At 42.4% G+C, this 22,470-nt stretch overlaps 1 protein-coding gene across 1 annotated transcript in view; it reads right to left on the bottom strand.

The window, feature by feature from the left end:
• Window positions 1-22,470, bottom strand: part of LOC126184598 (E3 ubiquitin-protein ligase HERC2) — an 812,863-nt gene that overhangs the window by 68,174 nt on the left and 722,219 nt on the right. Inside the window, exons 76-77 of the mRNA XM_049927039.1 lie at window positions 14,999-15,280; window positions 9,600-9,807 (exon numbers count right to left, since the gene is read on the bottom strand). Of these exons, the coding sequence (XP_049782996.1) occupies window positions 9,600-9,807; window positions 14,999-15,280 (490 nt within the window). The remainder of the gene's footprint in view (window positions 1-9,599; window positions 9,808-14,998; window positions 15,281-22,470) is intronic.

Raw genomic sequence — 22,470 nt, 5'->3', positions numbered from 1 at the left:
ATCATTCCTATCCCATTCTACCTCGAAATCTGAAACATTACTGATCGCATTTTCACCTACATTGAGCAACTCTTCAAAATATTCCCTCCATCTGCCCAAGGCATCCACAGGATTCACCAGCAGTTTTCCTGACCTGTCCAAAATACTTGTCATTTCCTTCTTACCTCCCTTTCGAAGACTGCTAATTACACTCCAGAATGATTTTCCAGCAGCTTGACCCATAGTCTCCAACCTGTTTCCAAAGTCTTCCCACGATTTCTTCTTGGATGCTGCAATTATCTGTTTGGCTTTGTTTCTTTCTTCAACATAACTTTCTCTGTCTACCTGGGTTCTGGTATGTAGCCATTTTTGATACGCATTCTTTTTCCTTTTACAGGCTGCCTTGACTGTATCATTCAACCAAGCTGTTTGCTTCATCCTACTTTTACACACTACTGTTCCAAGACATTCTTTAGCCACTTCTAGTACTGTGTCCCTGTACCTTGTCCATTCCTTTTCCAATGACTGTAATTGACTACATTCAACTAACTGGTACCTTTCTGAGATCGCTGTTATGTACTTGTGCCTGATTTCCTTATCCTGAAGTTTCTCCACTCTTATCCTCCTTCATATGGACCTGACCTCCTGCACTTTCGGCCTCACAATCCCAATTTCACTGCAGATTAAATAATGATCAGTGTCATCAAAAAATCCCCTGAATACATGTGTGTCCCTCACAGCCTTCCTGAATTCCTGATCTGTTATTATATAGTCAATGCCAGATCTGGTTCCCCTGCCTTCCCAAGTATACTGGTGAATGTTCTTATGTTTAAAAAAGGAGTTTGTGATTACTAAGCCCATACTGGCACAGAAATCCAAGAGTTGTTTCCCGTTCCTGTTGGCCTCCATATCCTCTCCAAATTTACCCATAACCTTTTCATACCCTTCTGTTCGATTTCCAATCCTGGCGTTAAAATCACCCATGAGCAGAACACTGTCCTTGTCCTTTACTCTAACAACTACATCACTGAGTGCCTCATAAAAACCATCCATCTTATTTTGATCTGTCCCTTCACAATGCGAATATACTGACACAATCCTAATTTTCTTGCTAGACGCTGTCAAATCTATCCACATCAGTCGTTCGTTTACATACCTTATTGCAACTATGCTGGGTTCCATTTATTTCCTGATGTAAAGCCCTACACCCCATTGTGCTATTCCTGCTTTGACTCCTGACAGGTAGACCTTGTATTCTCCCACTTCCTCTTCTTTCTCACCCCTTACCCGAATGTCACTAACAGCTAAAATGTCCAGCCCCATCTTACTTGCAGCCTCTGCCAGCTCTACCTTCTTCCCAGAGTAGCCCCCATTGATATTAATAGCTCCCCATCTCATTACCATTTGTTTGCCAAGTCGTATCTTAGGAGTCCCTGGTTTGTCAGTTAGAGGTGGGACTCCGTCACCTCCAAAGGTCCGAGGCATTTTTCTCTGCCAGCATCATATTTAAAGTACCAGGGAAGCAGGTTGTTAGCCTTACTTGCCCCGAGTCCCATTGGGTTTTACCCCTTACGGCTGAGGGACTAACCGGTGGATTTGGTAGTCTTTGCCGTATGAGCACAAAGGTGACCACGACTCAGAATATGTCCGAGATGCCCAGCCTTATTCCAAAGTAACTGGTATCCCGACTGTCGGGACCACTTACTTGGCCACTCATACATTGCCCGTGGTTCATGAACTAGGACATGACTACAGGAACCCACACCATGAACCATGAACCACTTAATGACTAACAAAATTTTAATCACATTACATTTTTGTGAGGTATGAGATACTGCGAAATGAATTACGTATGAAATGGTTACTTCTCAAGACGAGGCACTGTGTGTGTAATGGTTACTGGAAAAAAAAGTTTGGACTTAACATGTGAGAACAAATGTCTATGGATGAAATGTTCTTCACCCAAGTTTGCATAAGTGATGCCGCAAACCTTTAATCTTTCAGGGAAACTGCACACACACAATGTGAGAATCTGTGGACTGGAAAAACCTCGATGTGGCTAGGAACTTTAGCAAGATAGTCCAAAGGTAAATAAATGTGTGGTCTGAGATCATGTGTAGTTACACCATTGCTACTTTTTTCTTTGACAAGACATCAATAATTGCAAATGTTTACCTGGAACTCTTGACCGAACATATTTCATGACAGCTACATAACATTCAACCAAGTATAAAGTTCAGTAAGATTCTGCACCACCACACTGGGAACCACATGTTGGTATCTATAACAAGTCACAGGAACAACAATGTGTAGCACTAGGACCAGGTGAATCAGGTTAAAATTATAGCAGATGTTGATATGATGAGAAATCCTATTTGAACATCAATGCTTTATGTTAAATGGGGCAATAAAAGAGAAGTGCGAATATGAACCAAGACAAGTGCAAATATGAACCATCTGTTAAAGAGAACGACTGTCAGGAATGAAGCATTGTTTGTCCATTACAGAAAATGTGAAGAAACATGAAATATGAATGCCAAATATACAATATACTATCATACGTGGTATCCCACACAATGAAAAATTGATAAACCACTGGTGACTGTATAAGAAAGATGAAATTTAATTGATAGTATTACAAAATATAAACTGCCTGGCAAAAAAATGTGAAGCAGGCAGGAGACATGGTCAGATGTCAATATAACTTTGTACAAGTACACAGTATCAATGGGTTAGTAAATGTTTGCAGTTGCAATTCACTGCAGCAGGTAAAACCACTTCCAGAGTGCATCAGTGTTGTTCATGTTCAGTTTTGTTACCAGGCCTGGTAGGATATATAAAGGACATGAACAGCAGGTAATGGGACACCCTTTTCTAACATAACCTTGTTTTATAGAAATAGTTGATACCAAGTAACTTATATAGGTGAACATAATCTCAGTTGTTTAACTAAATGAATTTCATATGATATTGTACACGATGTATTATATTTCAGGATATAAAAGTATAAAAAGAAATTAATTTGTTACATTCTGTATGTATGGGTAAAATTATTCTTCCTTTAGAAATATCTGAAATTACAAAATATCTGGCATACTTAAATTACTATTATTAATTACACAATCTAATGATAACCATTAAATTTATTTCTGGATTCATTTACAAAATAATGTTATAACTTGGTGATGATTCTTCTTTTGTCAAGGAAGTTTGTAAACTCTTTTGCTTTGTAAATGCTTTGGAATATTGTTAGTACCGCAGAATGTTAGTAGTAGTGGCCATGCCTCTGATGGAAACGCATGTATTCTTCAATTTTGTCACTAATAATGTAATTGATGGTTTTATGAAAATGGGGATTGTGAAGTCAGTGTGATATAGAAGAATGGGATAAAATAAAGGAAAGTCATAGCAACATAAAGAATTTCATCAATTATTCAGTTCAATAGGAACCCCTCAACGTTATAAAAATTATAGCCTCAAGAATGTACCCCTAGACACGAGAACTGCAGCCAACAACAAGAGAAAATGAAGATAAGTAAAAAGTTTTTCTTTTGTATATCTTACACCTCTCAAAGTTTTCAGAACTTGTGCAGAGACAGAGAATTTTAATAGGGATGTATGGGAGGTTAAGATTACCAGCATCAGAAGTTGAGTGATCACTGTGAAGGACATAGAGTTGCCGTGTACTTGTATGTGACCATCTGGTCGACCATGTTTGACAAGAACATGGGAGGATCATCATACTGTGCACCAAGCCCACTGTAACTTCTTCACACCTGCACGTGACATTTCAGAACAAGTAATAGACTCCCTGCAGCTTTTTTTATCATCATGTCATCTGTTTAAGGCAGCATTATCAATACCTGACAGAGTTTGAAAGGGACCATATTGCGGGTCTCGATTTGGTTGGCTGGTCAAATTGTCCACTATACAAATTTGTGAGGTGCTGAAATGTGACAGTTTCCAAATGTTGTACTGTATGGGAACTCATCCTCAAGGTTCTGGTCAACCACATTTAAAAATCACAAGGGAGGATCACTGTATCGGGCATCAAGCACACTTTAGTCCCTTCACATCTGCACTATGATGAGCATCACAGGTAGCCCCATCCATCAAAGCTTCATGATCACTGAGTGGGTGATCAGTTGGCTTGTACCTCTGGACTGCAGTAGGGCATCATGCGAAGGACATAGACGATGTCTCTGCAGTTATGTCTTCTTGATGGATGGTAATAATCCTGAACTTCATATGCGAGATACATTACAGGCCAAAGTAGAACTTTAGTAACTTTTCCACTAGTTCAACTTTCCACACAGATGGAATATCCATACTAAGTCTCCCAGGATGTAACTCACTGACCAGTGCTTGACATTATAGTGCTCTTGGTCTTTCTCCTGGGTGTCCAGGATTCCTGCGTAAACCAGCTGCCATGCTTTTTCTGCCCTGAAGATGTGTTTCACATAGTCATTCTGTGTAGCTTGAAACAGAAACAGTGTATCCATTGTCATTTCAACCTCGTGGCTGTGGCAGAAGGAACAGTGTGAAGCCTGGTCTTGCTTTGCTGTGTTCGATGTACAGGTCACTATGGGCAGCATTGTATCCCAATCTCTCTGTTTGACATCGGTACACATGGAGAGTATATCTGCCGACGTCTTATTAAATCATTCGAAGAGGACATTCATCTGTGGATTGCAGACAATTGTCATCCTGTAGGTGATCTTGCAATGTAAAATTATTTCTGGTATTAGTCTTGACTGGAAGACTTTTCTGTATTCAGAGATCATCACATGGGGTGCTTTGTGCTTCAAAATGACATATTACAAGGAAATTAGCAATTTCCGGAGCTTTGGCAGTCGGCACAGCTTTTATGACAGCATGGTGGGTGAGGAAGTCAGTACAGACTGACTATTATCCACTGAGTCCCATTTGTCAATTTTGGTAATTTCCCCACAAGGTCAATTTCAGTTTGGTGGAATGTTGCTGCTGAAGCTGGAATTGGTAAAATATGCCTTGGAGACAATGATGGCATGTGCTTTCATAGTTGGCATCCCTTATAGTGGCTCACATAATGACTGATGGATTGGTAGAAACCTGGCTAGCAATTCCTCTGTCCGAATCTGTCTAGAGTCTTAAAGAATCCCAAGTGACCAGATGTTGCAGCTAGTAGCCATTTTTCAGGATCACTGGACACACATAAGCTGGGCTGATGAGAAACTGTTTCCCCACCACTGGATAATAGTTCATCTTGTACAATATTCTGCTTATTAACTGGAATCCTCCTTTGGTTGGTTCCTCATTCTTCAATGATTCTTTGGTTTTGAGTAATGCTGATCTTCCCTCTGTTCTGTAACAATGTCATTTAATGCAGTGATGACCAAGATTCTGTCCACACTGTTGTGTTCTGCCAAATGATTTCTTCAGTTAGCGTCCTTACATTTGCACCCATTTTTGCATCATATTGTGACAATGTAATCCTGAGGTCTCAAAGCCCATCTCACCAGTCGACCAGACAGATCCTTCAGTCTAGTCAGCCAGCAGAGAGAATGGTGACCCATCACAACGGCAAATGGTTTGCCAAATAAATACAGCCAGAACTTGTTGATGTCCTAAACAACTGCAAGGTACTCTTTCTCAGTTGTAGTGTAGTTCTTCTCAGACTAGGAATATGATGTAGGTGGTGACCTGGTAAAGATAGCTACTCAACTGGAGGCACTATTATGCATTTTGTGCAACTGTTTCAGCATTACTATCAGCCTCGTCTTAATGTGGCTGTTAGGTGTGTTAACATGGGGCTGGAGGAGGCACTGATGGCAGAGAGCATGGGTCACACTGAAGTGGTGCCAGTTGAGGCTATCAACAGATCAGGTTTCACTAGGCATGGTCTGCATCTCAATAGGTATGGGAAGGGGAGGCTACCAAAGCTTATAGGCGACAGTGTTGTGGGTGGTGGTGGAATCACTCATGGAAAAATTCCAGTAGTAGTTGGTGTTAGAGCTGCACCTTTTTTAGATTGAAGTCAGCTGACAGGTATGCCTGCTTAAAGGAAGTCCCTCTAACTAAGGAATCACCTTCAGAGGACACCATGTTTCCAAGCAGAGAAGGAATTAGCATATTTCATCAAAATATAAGAGGTATTAGAGATAAAGTAAGTGAACTGCTTATACATGCTGACTCTGAAATTATTGGTAAATCAGAACACCACTTAAATAATTTGACAATTCAGAGACTTCCTTTACCAGGGTACACATCAGCTGGCTGTATTTCAAGGAGGAAGTACCAGAAATTAGGTATATGTGATGACTTCAGTATTAATTTCCTATGTGATTATGCAAGAAATAGGGTGTTTGTAGATCTCCTAAATTCATATGATCTGATGAAGACTGTGTTTTTCCCAACTAGGGTGCAGGGTAACTGTAGCACTGCCATAGACAGTATTTTTATTCATTCTTCATTACTAGATGGGCATTCTGTTAGTAAAAGGGTGAATGGTCTTTCAGACCATGATGCACAAATTTTAACACTAAAAGACTTTTGTACTCAAATGAATATCACATACAATTACAAACTATGTAGGAATACTAATCCAACGGCAATAGAGAGTTTTTTGAACCTCATCAAGGAACAAGAGTGGCAGGATGTTTATAGTGTTGATAACACAGATGACAAATATAATGCTTTCCTTCACACATTTCTCATGCTCTTTGAAAGTTGCTTTCGATTAGAACGTTCTAAACAGGTACAGTAAAAGGCAGCCTGGGTGGCTGGCTAGTGGGATAAGGGTATCATGTAGAACAAAGTGGGAATTATATCAAAATGTTAGAAGTAATCACAATTGAGCTACAGTATCCCATTACAAACAGTTTGGTAAGGAGCTTAAAAATGTTATTAGTATGGCAAAGAGTATGTGGTACATAAATACAATAGCTAATTCACATGACAAAATTAAAATATGGTCAGTCGTGAAGGAAATGTCGATGGTATAAAGTCAGTTTGTAGTCAGAATATTTTTGTTACTGATAACTCAGATATACATACAGTATTTAACAATCACTTTCTGAGCATTGGTGGTGAATTAAATAAAGGCTTAGTTTCTACAGGGAATCATGTAACTCTCTTGGAAAATGCCTTTCTGAGATTGATGTCTGAAATACTCCTCTGTGATGTCAAGATATTGAGTCAATAATTAAATCACAGAAGACTAAGGACTCTCATGGATATGATGGAATGCCTAGCAGAATATGAAAGTACTGTGCTGCACATGTTTAGCCCTGTACAACTGGAAATGCTATATTCTCTTTTCTCTGTGAGGTACTGGAGAGATTAGACAAAAGGTTTCGAATGCTAGGCATCTTTCTTGATTTAACTAAGGTGTCTGATTGTGTAGATCATAAAATATTGCTATGGAAGTTGGACCATTACGGAATAAGGTGAGTAGCTGACAATTGGTTCACCTCTTACTTTAACAACAGACAGAAAAAGATCATTACCCACCGCATTGAGAATGGCTATGATGTGGAGTCTGAGTGGGGCAAGGTCAAATGAGAGGGTAACCAAGGGATCAGTCCTGGGCCACTCCTGTTCCTTATTTATATAAATGATGTACCATCTAGTATTACAGGTGATTTTAAAATATTTCTGTTTGATGATGACACTAGCTTGATAGTAAAGGATGTTGTGTGCAACACTGGGACTGTTTCAAATAGTGCAGTTCATGACTCAAGTTTATGGCCTGTCGAAAATAAACTAACGTTAAATCACAGTAAGGCTCAGTTTTTACATTTTCTAACACATACTTCAACAAAATTAGATGTTTTAATTTTACAGAATGGGCATATGATTAGTGGAACTGAACAGTTCAATTTCTAGGTGTTCAGATACATAGTAAACTGTCATGGAAAGCCCAAGTTCAGGATCTTGTTCAAAGACTTGCTGCCATTTTTACTATTCTGCATATACAACTTCACATTTCTGAATTAAATATTATTATAAAGAAACACAGCAAAAAATATTAGTCACCTCCAGCAAACATCATGTTAATACTGTGTAAGACCACAACTAGCCTCGATTCAGTGAGGAATACAATCCACTAGCTTCTGTGGGTAATATCCGACTGAAGCTACTCACTGGGGATGTCAATTGCTATGTTTCACCTGCTGTGATGAACAGTGCTAGACATATCTAAGTGATTAAAGTTAGAAGATTTAATGGGCTTGTTGAGTTGCGATTGGGTGCCTGAATGTTTGCTAAATCAAAAATGTATGTGTACAGACCTATGAATGTGGTTGTTATTATCTTGGAAGACAGTGTGTCTATAACATATTTATCATGAAGATGTAGACCAAAGGTGAACACTTGGTCATTGAGAATACTGAAATAACTAAACCACTTAACATTCATCGTAACCTGAAGTTATGGTTAAAAAAAGGATTAAAAGCTGCATCAAACTGACACATCATTTGAAAAGAGGCAAAATCATGATTGGTCAGACCACACTACAGGCATCCTTTCAGCTACTGTCCAGTTTCTGTGTTTAGCCCACTGGAGACACAGATTTATATGCCACTGCAAGCAATTGCTTTCTGCATGTTAACCATCACAAATGTCCATCGCTCACATTTTCCTTCACAATGTTCACTCAGAAACTGGTTGAGATGGACCTGCATTCACTGATGATAGCAGTTCCTGTCTGGTTTGAAAACGACTGTAATTGACAAGGCGTGAAACTCATTCTCAGATCTCATGGTTGAGAGAGGTACTCTATTCCTTGTACATATGTGAGACAGAATGAATATTTTACTCTATAAAGGAGTGTGTAGCTTTTTGAAACTTGCAGGGAACTGAAACTGTATGCCAGAACTCGGACCACTGCCTTTCATGGGCAATGACTGATCTATCCACACATAATGGACACTTCTCATTGCTACACCAGTAAATTACACAAATGCATTTATGGTATGGTGAAAGGCATGTCCAAATATCATAGCACCTTCCCACTGTTCTTTCACATCTCCATATGCAGATTGAATACAACTGATTATCATGTACACACCACTTCACTGTCACGACTAACGACACCAGTGGAGGGCCACGTGATGACCCAGTACCAGTTCTAACCACTTACAGCACTCAAAAGTGACCAGTGTGCTCTTTTAAGGGGGGTGAGTAATATTTTGTCTGGTGAGCTTATGATATTCATTCCTGTATCATGTCTATTCTTCTCGAGCAATTAGCTTTGTCACAGAACCTCTCTTGGAGACACAGTGGATAAAATGCGAGAACCCATATAGAACACAACTAGAAAAATGGATTAGGCTAAGCTTTCATGTCAAAAAACAAACTACTAATTACCATACTGTGATCTCAAATTTAACTGATGATGCACATAAGACGATGGGTGGAAGAGTGATACGGGAAATTGGTAGTGTGGGGAGGTGGTGAGGGAGGCGGGGAAGAGACAGCATAAACACCGAAAACACAACATTGACCAAAAAATAAATGAGGAGACTTGTTACAGTAGGAAACAATTTGTGGGAAATTGGGATCATACTACTATGGTAAATATTATTTTAAGTACACACATAGACTAATTATGAGAAATATTTAAATGTAAATAAAATTACCAACAAATTTAACTTTCCACACTCGGTGTGGTAAGAACAATGCTTCTTGTGTCAACAGTGACATCTTTGTTACCATCTGGCCAAATACAGATTTTATTCCATCAGTTCCTGCAAGACCACCTTTACTCCGTGATCTCTTTACTTGTATACGATTCAGTTCAATAACAGGACCATGTTGTCGGTCTCGAACCATTGTTGCTTGCACAACCTGAAATTAATGTATAGTGTCATACAGTTTACTTTTTTTTTTAAGTTTCAGTGTGAATGAAGCATCATGATTATACTTCTGTCTAAAAACAAAGATTGACACTACTTCTTAAAATTCCACAACATTTCACTAAATTATTAATAATATGGCTAATTCAACATGTAGTATGGACTATTACTTTAACAAGACATTAAAGGACAAGAAATAGCATAATTTTTAATATGATGTCATGTTTTATACAAACATTTGAAAACAACAGGGAAAATATTCATTCTGTAACAGCAGCCCATACCACAGGTGCAGTTCACTTATTTTCTGACAAGCCAACCAATGTATGGCAGACCACAATTGCATGGGATATGCTGAAGTTAGTTAGATACTCCATAAATCATTTGAGTGATTTCTCTGGCAAAAAGATGTGAGTGAGTTGGTTTACAGGTTATGTACACATGATTAGTGTTCACATTATTTTTTAGTCCTACTCAGGCAACTACACTTAAAAACAACATGGTGGGTTTTTAACATGTTAACAACATTTAAATAGAAATCTGTCCACGGAATAGAAGTAGTTTTCCAGGAGAAATGAATTTAGGTTAGATTTAAAACTTGCTTTGTTATCTGCCGTACATTTTATGTTATTGGACAAATGATCAAATTTTTTTGTAAAGACAGTTGTGGCATTTCGTACATTTATCAGACCATCAGGACCGTATAAATCTTGTATAGAGTATAAGCATGACACACATTTTTAAAAGGTGAGGAAATCTGCTATTGCAGAACACTGTCCTGGTGTTAGTCACCCAATTGAATATATCAACACAGAGATTCTGGTATGGACTTCCAGCTATTGGGGCAGTGTTATTAGAAATGCAGAAGAGATTAAATTAGGAAGTGACATTATAAGTAGAGACTGAGTTTAGTATCTGCACAGGCATGACAATGCTGCTTCACTACATGACTGGTGTGGATACTTGGCATGTCGACAGTGGTTTGACAATACCCAGGGAACAGAACCCCGTGAGAGGGAAATGAATGAACTGTGTGAGTCAATCTACAGTAAGAAGAGAGTCTGGACCCACATAAGATAAGCATAGGAAGAACTCAGTGTGTGGTTGGTGCAGATGGCTAATGGCTAAGCACTCAGCACAACACATGCATGATATGCTAGGTGAGGTCCGTGTTGGTCAAACTACAAGTAAGAGCTGGTCTGCCCGGCCTACTGCTGCCCGCATGTAAACACCTGCGCTAGTGGGTCTGCCTATACCATGTGTCACATGCATTCTCCATTGCAGATCTCTGCACTATCCAACTGTGCTACTCATGCCAGCTCATCCACCTCCATTGTGATGTCTGCTGACAGGGATACTAAATCCGTCCACCTGAAAAGGCTATGTAGGGCTAAAAATGACTGGGCTTCAGCCGCAACCTCTGGCGCATGGTCAGAGAGGCCCCTAGAAAACCTGACAATGGACACACCACCAAAGGGGGGAATGCCAATGCAGATGGATCCACTGGAAGGGTAGAAGGATATGGAGGATGGGGTAATGGGCAGTCCACCGGTGGAAATGATGCCACCTCTATCAGTGAGGTGTGAGAGGGGGGGGGGGGGGGGGGAGCAGGAGGAAGAGGAAGAGGAAGAGGATGAGGAGGAGGAGGAGGAGGAGGAGGAGGAGGAGGAGGATTAAAATCCATGGGCTCCACATCCTCAAGCATAGGTGTGGGCTTCACTGGGGGCTGCTGCTGCATGCAATGGGAGGACAGCGAAGCAGCAGCAACAGGGAAGCATGGTGCTCCAACTGGGAGCCCTGCCTCAGAATAACATTGTGACTCAATCTGCTGCCCAGCAGACCTTGGTGGTGATGTCCCAACGGGCTGGGGGCATGGTTGATTTGCACGGCATTTCAGCTGCTCCCTACCAACATCCAACACAAAAAACCATCAACCTTTGTGGCTCACCATGGTACCAGGTAGCCAGCCCTGCTGCCAGCCAAAACAGTGTGCAGAAATAGCAGTCCTGGGAGGAGAACACAGCAGTTCACGATGGTCTACGGCATGTGACTCAAGTGTGCAATAAATCTAGGAGACCTGGAGCTAGTACCAATGTAAATATTCCACCGAACTGCAACCGCTGACAGGCTTCGCCTGGTATGTAACCAGAAACCTCAACAACACATCATGGGTGGTGGCAGACATTGGTTTCTTCATTCAGGTCTTAAATGTATGCACGAAGTGCTCCACTTCTGTGTTAGCTGATGGGTTAAACAGAGAGAGAGTAAGGTGCTGGGTACCATTGCAAACATGAAAGTTCTCAAACCCCTGTGATGCAAACTGCCAACTGCTGATGGACACTAGGGTCCTGAGGAATCCCTCAATGGCAAATATAACCAGTCACATGTGAACCATGGCAGTTGAGAATGTGGAGGATAGCTTGGCTACATACAGGAAATTGGACAATGTACTGACCACCAACAATCACAACCTGTCCCTCTAATGAGAGAAAATCTGACAGGGTTTGCTACAAGCCCTCATTGAAAGTGAACACGAGATCCTCCTGCTGATCAACTTCCGTATCAGGTCCCAACCATAGCCATGATAGTGCATCAGCATTGGCATGCTGGGCAATGGAGTAGTAACGAATGTCAGAACAATAGTTACTGAGAGAGAGGGCTCACTGCTGCAGCTGGTGGGCAGTCCTCTCTGTCAGCTTGCAACAAAGGCCAAATAGGGAAACCAATGGCTTGTGTTTGATGATGAGAAGGGAACCTAGTCCCATACAGGAAGACACTGAACATTTTATCCCGAAAATAACAGCTAGCACCTCTTTTTACACCTGTAAATAATTATACTGTGCAGCAAAAGCATCTTTGATGCGTAAGTGATGGGCTGTTTGGTGCCACCTGGTTCTGATGGGACAGGAAGGCACCAATGCCATACAGGTGTGTGTCCTGGCCAGGGTTAAAAGTTTAACCAGTGTACAGCAAGTCAGACAGGGAGCAGAGCACATATGATGCTTCAGGGAGTGAAAAGCTCATTAAGAATCCGCAGACCAGACAAACTTAATAACCTTCAGGTAAACCCAGTAAAGAGGCTGTCAGATGTGCATAGCCTGGGGAATGAACTGAGCATAATACGAAAACTTATCCAAAAATCATTCTGGTTCTTGGCCACCGGTAGGTTGACAATGGCCCTGATGTGGTCATCTGTGGGCACAAGACCATATTTGCTAAGCTCTGCAAATAACGCACCTTCAGACAGAAAAAAATGTATTTCTTTAGCTTGCAACAAAGGTCATTCTGTAGGCGGCATTGGAAAAATTGACTGAAGGTTTCATAAATGCTGCTTTCGAGTAGGGCATGTGACCCAGATAACACCAAGATGATTGACACAACATGGAATGACCTGAATCAATTGCTCCAAATAATGTTGGTAAATTCCTGCACTGATGAGGTTAAAAAAGGCAGGCAATTAAACAGATAGAGCCCAAATGGGATACTGAGGACCAGGAAATTTCAAGAAACCACATCCAATGCAACTGCAGGTAACCATTGAACAAGCAGCAATGAGGCTGACCATCACTCCTGTGTCTACCAGCACTCGACCACCCACACATCAACTTCCAAGATCAGCAAAATACGGTGGGGCAACACAAGCGATGTTAGAGGCAGCCCCAGAGTCCAGTGAAAACACTGAGGCATCCGATGACTGACTCACAGCCTCTTGACTGTCACAAATAGTTGCCCGTCCACTGTCATAATCCACATATGGCCTCCATATGTTTGGTAGTCATGGAAGACATTTAACAAACGAGAGTCAGGAGAGGAGTGCTGACTCGCCCAATGAGCAGAAAGAGAATGACACTGACAACCCAAAAAATACTGCTAGCAGGAATTACAACACTGCAAGGGGCATCAACCCACCGAATTTGGCACGGGCAAGGATGGACAGTGCTCGTGCTACACCAGCAACATATAATGACTCGGTGGGAGGCAAGGCAACCTGGGGTATTCCGCAGGGCACTAGGGTCTGTTTACTATACACACCCAGTTATCACAAAGGACATCCTTTACTGCCGTAAGCTCACGTGATTCTGCAATTTGGGTAATGTCGGCTACAGAAGAGTTGGACAAGGTTGATGCCCTAGTCTGAACCTTGTAAACAGGAGCTAACCTGACAATAATGTCCTGAATTAGCAAGTGTACATAAGAGGTAGCACATTTGGGTCACTCAAAGTGAAAACTTGCATGAGAAGTTCCATAAACAATTGATACAGGCCATATATGACAGCCCAGGGCACTTGTGGTGCTGGTTAAACTGCCACTACATAGGATTGATGGCCAAAATACTGTGCAAGCAACCAACAAAGCTCATCAAAGGGAAGTTTCTTGAGCTCAGTGAAGAGTTTCAAATTTTGGACACTATTGTACAAATCTGCGCTGCTCGACATCAGCAATACACTCTACCTGCTAGTGGAGTAAGAACTGACACAGGTAATTCTCCCACCTTCCCATCAACTCGTCAATATTGCAAACAGCATTAGGAGTGCAGGAGTGGAAGGCGTGGCACAGAAAACGGAATACTGGGCATATCCCCCCCTACCCCGGTGGTGAGCCAAGAGCATGAAGCGAGTCCGTACTTTGGGTTAGCAATGCCTGCATCTGCTCCTGTTGTTATTATTGTTGCTGTTCTTCTTGCTGACTAAGCCACCATTGTACTTGACAGTGATATAACCTAATACTTTTTTTTGCTATTGTTTAAGAACACACCTGCACAACTCCACCAACCAAACGAAGACTATAGCTGTTTTGGCAGAGATTCAATCAGGTGCATTTAGCATATTGAATAGTGACTCATATCCACATGGACCTTCACATTATTTGACAATGAAGTGAATGGTAAACAAGCTGTATTATAAGGAAAGCCAAAATTGTAATACTTTATAGAAACTGCTCGACATATCAACTGCAGCAGATATCTGAAACTCAAGTAACTGTCACACAACTGTCAGAAAGGATAATTTTACTGAACAAGTGAAAATGATTCCTGATCAGAAGTAGTATATGAAGAAGAAGTTGAGAGAAAATCACAAATTTGAGTCTGGAAATACTGTTTTTTTTTCCCCCCCCTAAATGGGGGTTGTGGATAAGAGATATGACTTGGGTACTGATGTGGATATAAAGATACTGTTACTTACCTTTCTAAATGTTGCTTCTTTGGTTGAAGACACTAATATTCCTCTTAGTTTGTCAAGACTGCCTTCACCATCAACAGGAAACATTGCAACAACAGGGCAAAACAATTCTGAGAAATGATGAAGTAGTAAAAGCCTGTTCCGAAGCACGGGAAGTGGCAAATCTCTCACTAAATCGTATTCCAGTGGTGTTCCTTGTGGAAGTCGGCTGGCTGAAACTGGTTTATTTGTACTCCAAGCTAAAGTATGTGCAGATCCGCAAGCAACCTGGGTAATCTTCTTTGCCTGGACAGAAAATATTAAATTAGAGCACACCAGACAGAGACACTAGCAAAAGTCAAAAGTATTTTCCATAGTAAAAATACACTGCATAAAAAGTAAACTTACAGAAAATGTACAAAAATAATAAAAATTAAGACGACAACAAGAAATCTTGCCATTCTGCAAATGGTGTGGTTATTATTTATTTATTCTGTTAGTTAGTCATCCGACAAGGGCATGATAAGCTTACAACTACTAGGACAGTTGTTCTCATTTATTCTTTTTCCATTTAAGCCATACATTTTTCATCAATTCTCTGAGTCTATCTGTTAGAACTTCAAGTTTAACACATATATTTCGGAACGACACAACAACACATATAAGTCACAGAGTAAGTTGACAAGTAAGACATGTGTACTCATTAGCATTCGAATGAGCACTGAATCCCAGTCTAGCGGCCGCTGCTCGGCTGGCCGCTTAGGTGGCGCAGCTGCTGCATGGCTGGCAGACAGCGCCGCACATAGAGGATGCGCGTAATTGTGCAGCGGCACTTTGAATGATCGGCGAGTCACAACACTTTTCCCCCCTTTGAAATTGTTGCACTGGTCTTGATGGAGGTGTCCTGGAGATGGCTAACATCTATAGGCGTTGTTTGACTCGCCGTAAAGTTTTGAGGAGGAGGCTTCCCGTACAGACGGAAGTGTCCCCGATGATAATGGGTCGAGATGACAGGAGACGTAGGAGTCGAATCTGCTGGGGCCCCATGCACCAATCTGCCCGTTGCGGTAAGTCCAGTTGATATGACAGGAGACATGGGTGATGTGTCGACGTCCGTTGGAAGAGGAGGCAAGTAGATTTGCTCTGACAGAGGATGGTCCTCCGGTTCCTGCATGGGCACGTCTCCTGGTGGCGTCCGTTCTGGTGCTGGCATCACGATGATGGTGAGAGGGCTGCATTGTGAGTATTGAGAGATGCCAAGATCCCGAGCGTCAGATATTGCCAAAGGTGGTGTGGCGGCATTCGGAACAGGCGTTGCTGGCACCTGAGGCCGAAGATGGTCCGAATGACGCACTGCAACATCCATGTCCGCCTGGATTCCATACAGGCATCTGCCACGGTGTCTTAAGATGCGGCCCGGGCTCCATTTTAGCCGCCTGCCATATCCCCGTACCCAGACGAGGTCGTTGGTGGTGAACCGGCCAAGTGAAGGCACCTGCGGCCATGAGGTGGGAGGCCGCAGAAGATGAAGTAGCATGTGGGGCTGTCGGCCATGTAAGAGCTCAGCTGGGCTGTGGTCGCTCATAGGGGTGAAACAGTAAGACGCCAGAAACTGGAGAAGTGGATCATCAGCAGCAGAAGAAGTCAGAAGTTTCTGCATCTGAGCCTTAAATGTGCGAACCAGTCGTTCAGCCTCACCGTTGGATTGTGGATGGAACGGCGGGGCCGTGACATGCGTAACGCCATGACGAGCACAAAAATCCGCAAATTCGGAAGAGGCAAATTGCAGACCATTATCAGTAACAAGAGTAGAGAGGAGGCCTTCCAAAGAAAAAATGCGGGCGAGAGCACTGGGTGTTGCCGCGGTGGTAGGTGACGTGCAACGGACAATGAAAGGAAAGTTAGAGTAGGCGTCAATTACGAGGAGCCAATAAGTACATAAAAAGGGTCCTGCAAAGTCAGCATGAATGCGCTCCCAGGGCTTCTCAGGCGAAGGCCACGGTGACAAAGATGACTTCGGGGCAGCGGCCTGTGACGCACAAGGGGCACAGGCAGCGACCATGTGTGCTATTTCAGAGTTGATGTCAGACCAGTACACATTACGGCGCGCCAGAGATTTTGTGTGAGACACACCCCAGTGCCCCTGGTGAAGGAGGCGCAAGACCAAAGCACGCAAAGACGCAGGTACCACAACACGCGGCGAAGCATTGTCAGTGGAGAGGAGGATAACACCATCCCTAGCCATGAGGCGGTGGCGCAAAGTGTAGTAGTTCCGCAACAGATCAGAAGTCTTACCGGACGGGCGATCTGGCCAATCCTCCTGAATACAGCGTAAAACCCGGGAGAGGGTAGGGTCAGAACCCGTAGCAGCCGCCAGCCTGTCCACAGTGATGGGGAACCCGTCCACAACCCACTGCTCGGCAACATCCAGGTGGAAACACAAAAGTTCGTCCCTATCGAATGCCTGATCAGGACCCATGGGAAGGTGAGACAGAGCATCAGCATTCGAATGTTGAGCCATTGGCCGGAAATGAATCTCATAATTGAAACGGGACAAGTAAAGAGCCCAACGCTGGAGGCAGTGTGCAGCCTTGTCGGGAAGTGACGTTGATGGATGAAACAAGGAAACAAGTGGTTTGTGATCCGTAACAAGATGAAATTTGGATCCATGGAGAAAAACACCAAACTTATGAAGAGCATAAATGATGGCCAAAGCTTCTTTCTCAATTAGAGAATACTTTTGTTGGGCATCCGTGAGCGTTTTGGAGGCATAAGCAATGGGTTGTTCCAAACCGTCAGAAAAATGGTGCGCAAGGACTGCACCGACCCCATATTGAGAGGCGTCTGTGGCAAGAACAAGATGTTGGCCAGGTCGATAAGTAGCCAGGCACGGGGCCTGTTTCAGCATAGTCTTCAACTTCTGGAAAGCCGCTTCACATGACGCGGACCAGTGAAAAGGCACATTTTTATGCAACAGGTGATGCAACAGCTGAGCCACCGAAGCCACAGACGGTAAAAACTTGTGATAGTATGCTATTTTCCCCAAGAAGGCCTGCAGTTCCTTAACAGATGTAGGGCGAGAAAGGGCATCGATCACAGCGACAGTTTTTTGAAGCGGACGAATACCATCCCGAGAGAGTTGAAACCCCAAGTACGTGATAGATGCCTGAAAAAATTGTGATTTCTGAAGATTACACTTAAGACCGGCAGTCTGTAAGACATTAAAAAGTGTGCGGAGATTTTGAAGATGTTCTTCAGTGGTGGAGCCAGTGACAACAATGTCATCCATGTAATTGATACACCCAGGGACAGGGAGCAATAATTGTTCCATGAATCGCTGAAAGAGAGCAGGGGCGCTAGCAACCCCGAATGGCAAGCGTTGGTATTGATAGAGGCCGAAAGGCGTGTTAAGGACCAGAAACTGCCGGGAAGCAGCATCGAGAGGAAGTCGATGATAAGCTTCTGACAGGTCAATTTTAGAAAAATACTGGCCTCCAGCAAGTTTAGTGAACAGTTCTTCAGGGCGGGGCATAGGGTAAGTGTCGATGAGGCATTGAGCATTTACAGTGGCTTTGAAATCGCCACAGAGATGAATATCACCATTTGGCTTAGCAACTACAACGACAGGAGAGGACCACTCACTGGAAGTGACAGGAAGCAAGACCCCTGAAGCAGTGAGACGATCCAACTCCCGTTTTACCCGATCACGAAGGGCCACAGGAATGGGCCGAGCCCGAAAAAACTTAGGCTGAGCAGTGGGTTTGAGCGTGATATGAGCTTCAAAGTCGTTTGCACGGCCTAACCCAAGAGAAAAAAGGGACGAAAATGTCGTCGACAAGGAATCCAATTGAGCATAAGGAATAGCATCAGAGACAATATTGACAGAGTCATCTATGGAGAACCCAAAAGGAATCGAAACCAAAAAGATTTTCTGTGTTGCTCTGGTCGACCATAAATATGGGATTTGGACAGTGAGGAATAACTTCCCTGAAAGGGAAGAAGTGCAATTGACAGACAACACAGAATCAAAATAAGCGTCATGTTCATGAACATCATGTATGTGGTCGTATTTGCAAACGGAAGACACATGACCTTTCTTTTTGCAATTGTGACACACAGCCCAATGTTGGGGACAATCTTCGTGTGAATGTTTCATAAAACACCGCGGACATGAAGGAAGTTGCCGGGAGTTTTGCTGCAGTTTCTTAGCGGGTTGTTTACGGCTAGGCCGAGGCTGCGCGTGGGAGCACACTGCGGCCACGTCGGCTGGCGGGGACGCACCGCACGCGTCGTCAACAGCGCCCAGAGGTTGTATTTCCCCGACATCATCCCACGCCTCTATTTGTGCCCCAGCGGCGTGAGAAATTTCAAAAGACTGCGCAATGGAGAGAACTTCATCTAGAGTTGGATTCGCCAACTGAAGGGCACGTTGCCGAACTTCTTTGTCGGGAGCCGACCGGATAACAGCATCCCGTACCATGGAATCGGCATAGGATTCTTTGTGAACGTCAGTAACAAATTGACACTTTTGACTGAGGCCGTGAAGTTCAGCAGCCCAAGCGCGATAGGATTGATTTGGTTGTTTTTGACAATGATAAAAGGCAACACGAGAGGCTACCACATGCGTTTGCTTTTGAAAATAGACAGACAGAAGTGAGCACATTTCAGCAAAGGACAAAGGCGCAGGATCCTTCAAAGGAGCCAATTGCGACAACAACCGATACATTTGAGGAGAAATCCAGGAAAGGAACAGAGACTTACATGGTGTTCGTCCGTGACATGAAATGCCAAGAAGTGCTGTCGAAGACTTTTTCATAATCAGACCAGTCTTCCGCTGTCTCGTTGTAAGGAGGAAAAGGAGGTACAGCTAACGATGAGAAACGCCCCGCATTTGACGCCGCGATGAAATCGCGAATCGCCGCTGTTAGAAGCGTTTGCTGTTCTAGGAGATTTTGCAATAGTTGTTCGACAGTAGCCATGGAACCCTGTGAGTCAACGGTGAAAAGGAAAAATTCACTACCTCGTCGCCAATTGTTAGAACTTCAAGTTTAACACATATATTTCAGAACGACACAACAACACATATAAGTCACAGAGTAAGTTGACAAGTAAGACATGTGTACACATTAGCATTCGAATGAGCACTGAGTCCCAGTCTAGCGGCCGCTGCTCGGCTGGCTGCTTAGGTGGCGCAGCTGCTGCATGGCTGGCAGACAGCGCCGCACATAGAGGACGCGTGTAATTGCGCGGTGGCACTTTGAATGATCGGCGAGTCACAACACTATCATGGTGTTAATCTGACAACTGGCACCACTTGGGAAAAATCAAAATGGCACTCTAGTTTTTGAAACGATGTTGCAGTTTTGTGTAAGGTAAACATGCTGTGCTGTGGTATGATTGGTATGGTCGGAAATGAATGCACATCATATACCATAATCACAATGTAGACACTTTTAATGTTCCAACATGATCAGTTCCAACAATCTTATGCTGACAACACATAATCTTAAGGAACTTGTTATAAAATTGCCATGTTACATTACATGAAGTCAAGGCATAAAAGGCACTCCCCATGTATACGTGTCTTGATAAAAATCCAGTTGATAAAATGCACACAGTTGATAAAATCCTTGTACCATCCATGCATGTTGGTGGTGAACATGATCCTCAATGGCTTGCCACACAGCACTCCCCTAGCAATGTAGTACTGTGCAGTAAGCCTGTGAGAATCATGTTCTCCACCAACGTGCATGGACGATATGAGGATTTTATCAACTGCATTTCTATCACAACAGGTATATGTGGGAAGTGGTTGTATGCTTTGCTTTGACTTCATGTCATGTAACATAGCAATTTTATAACAAGTACCATAAGGTCAGATGTTGGCAATATAAGATTACTGAAACCGGTCGTCTTGGAACCATAAAAGTGACTAACTGCAAATATGGCATACGAACTGTGTTCATTTCAGTTTTGTGTTTTCCAGTTGTATGTGATTTCCTCTTGGTCTTTTCTGATAGTTAAGTACCAGGGCAGTCTAATTTTCAATTATGAGTCAAAGATATCAAAGCTCGATTTCATCCTTATGGACTCATTAATTCTTTGTATGTGGCCATAAAACTACAATCTGCTTTTGTGCACTATTCCTGTAATTTTTTCTATGTTTAGAATTTGTTTTAATTTTTTTTATGTAGATACCTTTTACACAGACAACTCCATATGTCATCAAGCATGAGTCTAAACCTGATTGATGACATATGGAGGTTTGGGTCTGGCCATGAGTTGTGCACAGATAGCGAATTGGTAAGCTGACCAGTCGTGATAAGCGGGGAAATATGGGTTCAAGTCCTGGTCTGGCACAAATTTTCATTGTTGTCATTCCATTGTACAGCTGATGGTTGTCATTATTCACAACTGAGAATTCATTTAATGTATTTCATAATGCCTGTAGTCACCATAGTGCCTGTTCCTTTGAACATCCATGCTTGTCCAAAGGAACTTTGCATTGTAATCAGAATAACACAGGCACTGCAATATTGCAGGCTAGCACTTGGTTAATTTTAAAACAGTAAGTAAAAACTACTATATTTGGTTAAATGTTATTCCTCCATTGACCATTATTTTATATATTACTGACTCCAGATTAAAATATCTGGCAGACTAGTGTTGCACATACAAGCCAACAGAATTAATATAATGTACATAATCCATTAAATTCATATGTTACACAGAGATATGTTTAACACAGTGTCTGATTGAATTCTCTCTCTTCACAAGCATGTCCAAGAACTGACTGCATTTTACTTTAAAGTTTGCATTATTCCCAGCCTACAAATGTATTACAGCAAACTACACAGAGTACTAAACTAACAGAAGAAGCTATTCAAAAGCAAATATCTATAAAAAATTGTGCCATAACCACATTGGGAAGTGATTACCAGAACATTTAAAAATCAATATATTTTTGCAAGAAGTAGCAATTGAGGTTGTGTGGACAGCATAAGATACCCACACAAAAGCATGTATGTGTATACATGCTTCCAATGATAGTGAGACATATGTGTCATACAGCTACATAAAAGTAAATAAAACTGCATGTTCTTCCCATTCAGTGCGTAGATAGTGCATTGCAAGGATGGCTCCTTATTTGTATTTGTGGCCCCTATACATAAACTAAACAACTAAATATGATTTTTGAACATTTTCAATTAATTTTTATTAATTTATTCAGGAATTTGCTCATTCAGGAAATATAATCTTCTCCCCCCCCCCCCCCCCCCGACCACTCTCTCTCTCTCTCTCTCTCTCTCTCTCTCTCTCTCTCTCTCTCTCTCTGTGTGTGTGTGTGTGTGTGTGTGTGTGTGTGTGTGTGTGTGTGACAAACTGATCACCATGACAGATTTCCTGTTTTGTACACAAATAAAATGTCCTCATCAACTTGAGAAGTGGTCCCTACACTTGAGCAGTTTTCAAAGAAAAGCTAGAGATGTGTTTTA

Source organism: Schistocerca cancellata, chromosome 4 (assembly GCF_023864275.1).
Source record: "Schistocerca cancellata isolate TAMUIC-IGC-003103 chromosome 4, iqSchCanc2.1, whole genome shotgun sequence".
NCBI classification, from domain to species: domain Eukaryota; kingdom Metazoa; phylum Arthropoda; class Insecta; order Orthoptera; family Acrididae; genus Schistocerca; species Schistocerca cancellata.
Note: the sequence above shows the minus strand (reverse complement) of the source record. Positions and strands in the feature narration are given on the sequence as shown.